Source organism: Lepidochelys kempii, chromosome 10, assembly GCF_965140265.1.
Source record: "Lepidochelys kempii isolate rLepKem1 chromosome 10, rLepKem1.hap2, whole genome shotgun sequence".
Classification (NCBI taxonomy): Eukaryota; Metazoa; Chordata; order Testudines; family Cheloniidae; genus Lepidochelys; species Lepidochelys kempii.
This window is the reverse complement of record NC_133265.1, coordinates 84,422,094-84,431,588: the sequence shown is the minus strand read 5'-3', so window position 1 is coordinate 84,431,588 and position 9,495 is coordinate 84,422,094. Positions and strand designations below refer to the sequence as shown.

The 9,495-nt window shown below is 62.8% G+C and overlaps 1 protein-coding gene across 2 annotated transcripts; it reads left to right on the top strand.

Moving 5' to 3' along the window:
• The first annotated feature begins 1,758 nt into the window (after positions 1 to 1,758).
• Positions 1,759 to 7,694, top strand: ARPIN (actin related protein 2/3 complex inhibitor). Of its 2 annotated transcripts, none has more exons than XM_073304573.1 (6): positions 1,759 to 1,885; positions 3,192 to 3,267; positions 4,271 to 4,403; positions 5,245 to 5,451; positions 5,888 to 6,051; positions 7,016 to 7,694. In XM_073304573.1, the coding sequence occupies exons 1-6, from the start codon at positions 1,794 to 1,796 to the stop codon at positions 7,022 to 7,024; spliced, it is 681 nt and encodes a 226-aa protein (XP_073160674.1). In that variant the 5' UTR covers positions 1,759 to 1,793; the 3' UTR covers positions 7,025 to 7,694. The 2 variants fall into 2 exon arrangements, with proteins under 2 accessions (XP_073160674.1, XP_073160673.1); XM_073304572.1 differs by lacking the exon at positions 7,016 to 7,694 and adding an exon at positions 6,758 to 7,009.
• Positions 7,695 to 9,495: the final 1,801 nt, after the last annotated feature.

Below are 9,495 nucleotides of genomic sequence, written 5' to 3'. Positions count from 1 at the left end.
CCCACTGTCCCGCCCCCCAAACCTGCCCCTGCCCCACATCCTCCCCCCCGTCCAGCCCCCCAAACCTGCCCCACATCCTCCCCCCCGTCCAGCCCCCCAAACCTGCCCCACATCCTCCCCCCAAACCCACCCCTACTCCACATCCTCCCCCCCGTCCAGCCCCCCAAACCTGCCCCACATCCTTCCCCCAAACCTGCCCCTGCTCCACATCCTCCCACTGTCCCGCCCCCCAAACCTGCCCCTGCCCCACATCCTCCCCCCAAACCCACCCCTACTCCACATCCTCCCCCCGTCCAGCCCCCCAAACCTGCCCCACATCCTCCCCCCGTCCAGCCCCCCAAACCTGCCCCACATCCTCCCCCCAAACCCACCCCTACTCCACATCCTCCCCCCCGTCCAGCCCCCCAAACCTGCCCCACATCCTCCCCCCAAACCCACCCCTACTCCACATCCTCCCCCGCGTCCAGCCCCCCAAACCTGCCCCACATCCTCCCCCCAAACCTGCCCCTGCTCCACATCCTCTCCCCAAACCCACCCCTACTCCACATCCTCCCCCCCGTCCAGCCCCCCAAACCTGCCCCACATCCTCCCCCCAAACCCACCCCTACTCCACATCCTCCCACTGTCCCGCCCCCCAAACCTGCCCCTGCCCCACATCCTCCCCCCAAACCCACCCCTACTCCACATCCTCCCCCCGTCCAGCCCCCCAAACCTGCCCCACATCCTCCCCCCCGTCCAGCCCCCCAAACCTGCCCCACATCCTCCCCCCAAACCCACCCCTACTCCACATCCTCCCCCCCGTCCAGCCCCCCAAACCTGCCCCTGCCCCACATCCTCCCCCCAAACCCACCCCTACTCCACATCCTCCCCCCCGTCCAGCCCCCCAAACCTGCCCCACATCCTCCCCCCAAACCCACCCCTACTCCACATCCTCCCACTGTCCCGCCCCCCAAACCTGCCCCTGCCCCACATCCTCCCCCCAAACCCACCCCTACTCCACATCCTCCCCCCGTCCAGCCCCCCAAACCTGCCCCACATCCTTCCCCCAAACCTGCCCCTGCTCCACATCCTCCCCCCAAACCCACCCCTACTCCACATCCTCCCCCCCGTCCAGCCCCCCAAACCTGCCCCACATCCTCCCCCCAAACCCACCCGTACTCCACATCCTCCCCCCCCCGGTCCAGCCCCCCAAACCTGCCCCTGCCCCACATCCTCCCCCCAAACCCACCCCTACTCCACATCCTCCCCCCCCGTCCAGCCCCCCAAACCTGCCCCACATCCTCCCCCCAAACCCACCCCTACTCCACATCCTCCCCCCCCGTCCAGCCCCCCAAACCTGCCCCTGCCCCACATCCTCCCCCCAAACCCACCCCTACTCCACATGCTCCCCTGTCCAGCCCCCCAAACCTGCCCCTGCTCCACATCCTCCCACTGTCCCGCCCCCCAAACCTGCCCCTGCCCCACATCCTTCCCCCAAACCCACCCACTGGATTGAGCCCCGCCCCTCCTGTCGTCTCTCCCTCGGCAGCCCCGCCCGCAGAGACTCCTGTTCCAGCCCCGCCCATGTCCAGTACTAACCCCGCCCCCATGGGGACTCTCCCTCGATAGCCCCTCCCGCGCTAAGCCCCGCCCCTAGAAACTCCTGTTCCAGCCCCGCCCCGACGCTCATGTAGCCCCGCCCATGCCCAGCGCTCGGCCGCGTCTTCTGAGGCCCCGCCCATCGCCCGGCCTCTCCCGCACTAGCCCCGCCCATGGCATGAGGCCCCGCCCATCGCCGAGCCGGAGCCACCGCCATGAGCCGCCCGTGCGAGGAGCGGGGCCTGCGCGCCCGGCCGGTGCACTGCGAGCGGCTGCCCGGGCGCTGGGACCCGCCCGCCCTGCAGGGGTACGGAGCCCCCGCGCCGCTTCGGGCTGGGGCCCACGGGCGCCGGGGGGCTCGCTGCGCGTGTGGGCGGGGGCGGGCTGCGCGGGGCGGGGCTCGCTGCGCGTGTGCGGGGGGGCGGGCTGCGCGGGGCGGGGCGGGGCTCGCTGCGCGTGTGGGCGGGGGCGGGCTGCGCGGGGCGGGGCGGGGGCGGGCTGCGCGGGGCGGGGCTCGCTGCGCGTGTGGGCGGGGGCGGGCTGCGCGGGGCGGGGCGGGGCTCGCTGCGCGTGTGCGGGGGGGCGGGCTGCGCGTGTGGGCGGGGGCGGGCTGCGCGGGGCGGGGCTCGCTGCGCGTGTGCGGGGGGGCGGGCTGCGCGGGCGGGGCTCGCTGCGCGTGTGCGGGGGGGCGGGCTGCGCGGGGGCAGGCGGTGGCCGGGCTGCGCGGGGGTGCGGGGGCGGGGCTCGCTGCGCGTGTGCGGGGGGGCGGGCTGCGCGGGGGCGGGCGGTGGCCGGGCTGCGCGGGCGTGCGGGGCTCGCTGCGCGTGTGCGGGGGGGCGGGCTGCGCGGGGTGTGGCTCGCTGCGCGGGGGCAGGCGGTGGCCGGGCTGCGCGGGGCGGGGCTCGCTGCGCGGCGGTGCGGGGGCGGGCTGCGCGGGGGCGGGCGGTGGCCGGGCTGCGCGGGATCCCCATGACCCCCCCCCCCGCACCTCCCAGAGCCCGGCGCGGGCCGCGCCTGTTCCGCGCTCCGGGGCTGTTGGGGAGACACAGGGCAAGGTCCCTGCTGCTGGGCAGCCCCGCAGGCTGGGAGTCGGCACCCGCCGGGCTCCGGGGTTGGCGCTGAGCGGTGCGGGCCGGCGGGGGTTGGAACAGGGGTGTGCCGCGAGGACTGGGGTGGAAACGGCTCGCTGGAAAATCCTCTTGATTTGTCCCATCCTAGGTAGAGCAGGACCAAGGCAGCCCTTCCTGGGATGAAATGAAATGCTCTGTAACCTGCGGAACTCACTGCTGCAGGGTGCTGTTGAGGCAAATGCTCTGTGGAGCTTTGTAAGGCTGAGGGGGATCTTTAAGTTTTATTTCTAAGACTAAGAACAGCATCTGTAGTGACACGGAGTGGGATAAAAGCCACAGGCACTCTCAGTCCTTATCCAACATCAAGGCTTGAGTTGACCAGCTGCTGAGTTCAGGAGAAATATCTGTTCTGCAGATGGGGCGGTTTTGTTTTTGTCTGAGGCATCTGGCTCTGGCCACTGCCTGAGCCGGGGACATGGGACTGGATGGCTGTCCTGGTGGCGTGCACTGTGTCTGATTGTTCCCTTCCCCTCACGTCTGCAGTGGGAACGGTGTGATTCTGGAGGGAGAGCTTCTTGATGTCTCTCGTCACCTCATCTTGGATATTAATGGCAGGAAGGTGAGCAAGGTGCCTTGTCCCGGGCTTCCCTTGGGGAGGAAGAGGCGCACAATGGGTGCTGGGGGTGGGGGGAGTCAGAGATAAACGACCATAATCTGTCTAGAGCTTGGTACAGAGAGGGCAGCAGCAGCAGACTTCCCCCAGGCAGGGCACAGAGGGGGCATGCGAGCCAGTCGTGGGAGGGCCTCCCGCCAACGATGATACTTCACACTGGCATTTTTCTCCATATTTCTCAAAGCGCTTCCCACAGATGTGTTAGGATCTTTATAGCCATTTCACAGCTGGGGAAATTGAGGCACAGCGATGGGCATTGACTCTCCTGTGGCCACGCAGGGAGTCGCTGGCAGATCTCCTGGGCCGTATCCACTGTATGTATAGTGCTGGCCATGCAGTGCATAGCTGTCTGTCTGTCCCTCTTTCTGCGCATCTCCTGCTTTTGCTGATGCCTGCCCTCAGGCACTAGGGTTAGGGTTCCTGCTTCAGATGTTTGGCAGTCCAGCGGCGCACCTGGTGCAGAGTGGGAAGGTGCTTTTCTTGCTGATGCAGGTGCCCGTCTTGGGCGGGGTGGGTGGGGTGCCTCCTCAGAGAGGGGCTGGCACCGTGCTGTCTTCCAGAGCACTGTGCTGACTGCCTCCCTTGAATAGATGCTCCCTGGGAATGGCCTATCCCAGGGTGGACTTGTGCTGCAGTGAGCAGGTCCCAGCTGCTGTGTGGGGCTCTGGAGGCTGGGCCCTGGGGGTGTCGGTTTCTGCAGCTGACCTGGAGTGTGGCTGGGTAGTGGCGGCTTTGCCGGTCTAGGTCCTGTTACTGTTTTAAGCACTGGTGCTGTCCCAGGTTCACCCCCTTGCAGCAGGTGGGGTAGGGAATGCCGTTACTCTGGCTGTCACCTCCCTGCGACTGGTGGCAGTCTGCCGGTTGTGGGCTGCAGGCCCTGGAGCAGGGGGACAGGGAGCTGGTGACCTGCTGTCCGGCTGTGAGCATCTCCGGTTCCTCCCTGCTGCAGGAGCGATACTATGTGCTGTACGTCAGGCCTGGCCAGGTCCATCGCCGCAAGTTTGACGCCAAGGGAAGTGAGAGAGAGCCAAATTTCAGCAACGTCAGGAAGGTGAACACCGGCTTCCTCATGTCCTCCTTCAGTAGGTACTGGGAGGAGCCCTCCTGCGGCTCCGTCCTGCCCTGCTCTCCCCAGCGAAAAGAACAGGAGGACTTGTGGCACCTTAGAGACTAACCCATTTATTTGAGCAGAAGCTTTCACGAGCTACAGCTCACTTCATCGGATGCATCAGACTCACGAAAGCTTCTGCTCAAATAAATGGGTTAATCTCTAAGTGCCACAAGTCCTCCTTTTCTTTTCGCGGATACCGACTAACACGGCTGCTCCTCTGAAACTTCTCCCCAGCAGTAGCGCAGAATCCATCCTGGGCACATTCAGCTCAGCCGCAGGAGGCTGGCTCCACCTTTCCATTCTCTCACCCCGGGGGAGGGGGAAGGCTTGTACCTGGGGTCGGGGACTTGTGCTCAATCTCCTGCCCAGTGGTTGTCATCTTGCCCATGTCCCCTGCTGGTTTCCCCTCAACTGGAAGTGGAGGCCAGCGCTCACCTTTGAACTGAGCTGGGGGGAGGGCGTGCGGCTCTCTTTAGCCCCTTGGAGGCGTGAAATACCACTGGCTTTCAGTCCTGTCCGACCCTGATCTCTCCCATTGGGGAAAGTCCTTTACTCATCGTGGGCTGTAGAGGCTCTGTGTTACAGATATCTTGGCACTTTAAGGCACATGTGAACCAGGGAGCTTGGTGTCAGGATCCTCGGGACCAGTGACCAGAATCAGAGCCCACTCCCTCTTCCCCCAGCCCGGGACTCCTGGGCATCCTGTGCACAGCTTCCCTGCTGGGATCCATCCATTCCCCTGCGCTGAGAGGAGCTCAGTCTCCGAGTGCTGGGCATTTCACATACGCTGGCATTTGCTTTGCATGTGGCAGAAGTGGAAGCCAAAGGCGAGACAGACAGGCTGTCCCCCGAGGAGCTGAAGGGGCTGGTGAATAAGCCGGAGCTGCTGAGTGTGACAGAGCCCCACACTCCCAGGCAGGCTGTGGCCTTCTGGCTGCAGGAGATGGAGATGGAGAAGATGGAGCTGGAGCTGGGGACAGAGATCCGTCTGAAAACCCAGGGTGACAGCCCTTTCATATGTGAGTGACCCCCTCCTCCCAGGCTGGGCTCTTTGTGCACCTGCTCCCCATGGTGGCACTGGGTCATTGCTCTTGGCTTTGGGGCACCATCCTCCAGCTGCCTCCTGCCTGTTAGTTACTGGTATTGACAGGGATTGAGGCTCTGTGGCCCTGTGCGTGGTGTCGGGCTTGTCGCCCTTCGGGCGTTCTGAGGCCTTAACCCAGATCCCCAGGGACCTGGAGCAGATGTAGCAGCACCAACACATGCCCTAGGCGTTCCCCAGCTTACCCAGGAATGAAGATTTCTGCTGCTCCTGCCTTGCTGTTTCTTCTCTGCTGGCTTCACCCAGAGACAGCTCAGTCAACTTCCACATGCCAGCTGGGAAACTGCTTCCTCCAGCACCCCCTGCCCCCTCACCCCTGCTTCTGCTCCACGTAGCTCCTTTCTCCCTTTCAGTCTCTCTAGCCAAGCTGCATGCAGGGACAGTGACCAAGTGTAACTTTGTTGGCGATGGACAGGCTGGGGCTTCCTGGACAGACAACATCATGGCTAACAGACCTCAAGGAGGGCCAGCCCCCGAGCCCAGGGGGCAAGGGGACGGCGCAGAGGAGGATGAATGGGTAGGTGGAAATACTTTCTCCCGTTCCTGTTGAAGTGGGGAAGCAGGATCACAGGGCGGGATTAATCTTCTGGAAAGTTCCTCTCTGAGCAAGGTCCAGCTGCTCAGGTTGGAGAGGCTGGGATTGCAGTCTTGGGGGCTGACTCCTCTATGGCCAAGTACCAGCATGGTGGGCTGCCCTAGAGCAGCATGCCTTGCCAAGCCCTGGAGAGGAGAGAGGGGTGGGCAGCTCTCCTGAGAGCACAGATCTGCTAGGGCCGTACTGAGTACACCAACTCATCTTAGAGGCCACTGATCAGTTGTCTGAGTGGGAGAGCTCAGTGTGAAAGGCTCCATCCCCTGGGAGACAGCCAGTCCCCTTGCCTGCAGGAGCTGTGTATTCTGTCTCAGTGTCCTGTCTCTGACAGTGGCTAGTACAAGGTGCGTCACGGGGAAGTGAACAGAACAGGCCAATAGTGATCCAACCCTGTCATCTACTCCCAGCTTCTGGCAGTCCGAGGCCTATGGACACGCAGAGCATGGGGCTGCATCTCAGACCATCTTGACATGTGCACACCTGCATTCTGGGAGATGGCTTCTGTCCTTTACAGCCAATGCTGTGCTTATTCCTGTACAAAGTGGGACTGCCCCTGCTCCAAGGAGCCCCCGTCTCGATTCCTGACTCGTACTTTGTTGTGTTTGCGGCTTTTCCACGTCTGTTTCTTCAGCCTGTGGTCCCATGCTGCTTCTTGGACGCTCCAGATCCGTGGCTGCACAGCTTCCTCCTCGAGTCTGTGATGAGGCCAGCAGTGGGCGCTGCGCCACCAGCCAAACCCCCTCTGCTCTTGCCTTTCCCTCCTCCCTTGGCTCGCTGAGCCCATCCCTCAGTGGCCTCCCCTCTCCTGGAGACCCAGCATAGCTCCTGGGTTCTGAGCCCAGCTAGGATTGTCTTTCGCACTGACTGGCTCTGTTGGCTTTTCCCTTAGGATGACTGAGAGCCGAGGGACCTTCTCCACTGAGGCAGCAGCCGCTCTGTACAGTAACTGTTCTGTTCTCCCTGCTTTTGACTCCATGGCACCAGGGAGGGTGCAGAGCCTGGATGGGGGGATTCTCACCCCTGGGTTGCTCAGGATGCAGTTTGCACTGGGCCAGCCCTGAGAAAGAGGTCTCCATGCCCAGCTGGCCTTCGTATGTTTTGCAGTGTTTGTCCACAGAGGCCTTTGGGGTCCGTACGGCTCTGCCCTGGGTTCCAAGAGTCCCTCTCTCTCCTCCCCACCTGCGTGCTGCTTTGGGCGGAGGCTGTGGCCCAAGTGACCAAGCTTATGCTTCCCTTTGAAATGGATGGAATGGTCAGAGCAGGGCAGCTTGGGCTTTTCCTGACTGCTGTGAGCCATCTGGGGCCGGGTGAAGGTTGGCATTGCCCCTCTGCTTGGTGCACCCTGCCCAGTCGCTGCCCCTGAGAAATCCCACTTGGTACATGTAGATAATGCCTGTCTGCCCAGCCAGTCCCTCTCCCTTGGCCATGGAGTCCTGCTCCTTATGGGACACTAACCCATGTATCTCGCTGATTGGAAATGTCCCAAGCTGTCTGCACAAGCCATCTCTAAAATCCTGCCTGTGCATTTATGAGCAGTGTTTTTTTAATTAATAAATCTCTCAAACCTACACCAGAAGCATGTGACTGATGTTCTCAAAGCCTCCCCAGCCCTCTGCCAAGGGAGAACTGGCTCTTGTATCTTTTCCAAATACGGGCCTCTTAGTTTTGTCTGTAACCTAAAAAAGAAGAAACTTTCAGGGGCAAGTAATACAAGCATCTCTGGCTGGCTGGGAAGAGGAGGGTGGTTCTGTGGGGAACTTCCTTACCTGCTGGCTTAAAAGGAACTGCCCCTTAATTCCGTACCCTGTGTGTGGGTAGAAAGGGCACGTTTTGTTACACGGCCCACCTGGGCTGCCTGCTTTCCGGCAGGGATCTCTCACTGATGAGCTAGAGATCTACTGTAAATTAAAAAGAAGCAGGTAGTCTGCCACACAAGGCTGCCTGGCCCAAGGTGTGAACAGGGAAGAGGGGAGAAAGCATCTCCTAGACCCAGCAGGCCCTTCTGGGGAAGTGCCTCGGGCTGATTTCCCACTTGTGGGCTCTAGCTATGATTGCTGCTGTGGGGCAGCCGCCCACCTCAGAAATAGGGGACGGGAGTGCTTAGAGATGACGGGGTGCCTCCCCTTTTCCCAGGACTGAGTACTGCTGCATTTCAGCACCCCCCATGGCCCTGGGCCTGAGTCTGCCCCATGCAGAGTGATAATATGCCACGTCTGCTTGCCTACCAGCTGCCCCTGTAGCCCGGGCCAGTCCTGCCCCAGCAGTGCCGTGGGGTACAGTGAGGCGGTGTGTGGGAGTGGCACTCACCCAAGGTTAGGCCTGTTTCCTCCCTAAGGAGTGTGAAACTCCTTCCAGCTCCTGGCTCAGCCAGGGTGTGTCCTCCCCAATGGCAGGGCCCTGACCTCAGCAGCCCTGGGTGGTGTCCACTGGCCCTGGCTGCTCACTGTTTGTGTCCCCTGATGGCTGGGCCTGGCCACGCGGCTGCCAGGGGGTGGTAAAAGGGGCAGTTTGCCCCTGGCCCCCAAGCAAGAGGTCAGCTTTGAGTGGTGCTGTATGGAGCGGGGACAGGAGCCAGGAGCCCTGCTGTGCGGTGAGTCTGAGTCTGCCCTGTCTGTGTTCCGTTACTCGGAGGCTGCGCAGTGCTGTGTTGGGCAGGCAGTGGATGAGGATGGAAATGGTGTAGAAGGAAATTGCCACATGGCCTTGCTGAAGCAAGAGCTCTGCTCCAGAGGAAGACTGTTGGGCTGTGACTAACTGGCCTGGGGATGGGATGGCTCAGCAATCGGCAGTTATTGCATGGCGATGGTGTGAGCGCCGGGAGGGATCGGTGCCAGCCTGGTGTCCCAGTCCCGCTCCGTTCGGAGGACACTCAGCACCTTCCCTGGTCGTGCTTTGGCTCTCTGTGCCCATCTGTGCTGCTGCAGAGGGCATGGGTCACCCCAGCAAGCACTAGCGGCTCTTGCTCTAAAGGAAGCTGCCAGGGCAGCTGCTCCCAGCCCTGGGTTTTCTGCCCAAGGCTCCAGGAAGGGCCCCTCAGGCTCCATGGCACCAGCTCGGCTGCGCAGTTTGGGGCGTTAGTTCCGGATGTCGGAGCCAGCACCGGCTCTGCAGCCCCTGTCTGTTCCTCACGGCTCTTTGTGCAGGCTCTTGGCAGCGCTTGACCCAGCGACCATGCCGCTCACTGGTGCCTGAGGCCCAGAGCGCTCTCCTCAGCTGTGGCTGGCCAGGCAGGGGGACCCTTCCTAGTGAGCGATGGCCTGGTCCCTGCCCCAGGTCTGGCCCTTCCAGGCCAGGCTCCGCAGTGGGCCCCACTTCGCGATGTCCTGGATGAAGAGCCCTGTGTCTGCTCCGTGGAGGGGCTCGGCCTGG

What these genes read in the sequence shown, in the direction of transcription:
- ARPIN (XM_073304572.1), top strand. Translation starts at nt 1,794, where the DNA reads ATGAGCCGCCCGTGCGAGGAGCGGGGCCTGCGCGCCCGGCCGGTGCAC. An exon ending in TGGATATTAATGGCAGGAAG is followed by an intron (nt 3,268 to 4,270) that starts GTGAGCAAGGTG and finishes TCCCTGCTGCAG; the next exon opens with GAGCGATACTATGTGCTGTA. An exon ending in GGGTGACAGCCCTTTCATAT is followed by an intron (nt 5,452 to 5,887) that starts GTGAGTGACCCC and finishes TCTCCCTTTCAG; the next exon opens with TCTCTCTAGCCAAGCTGCAT.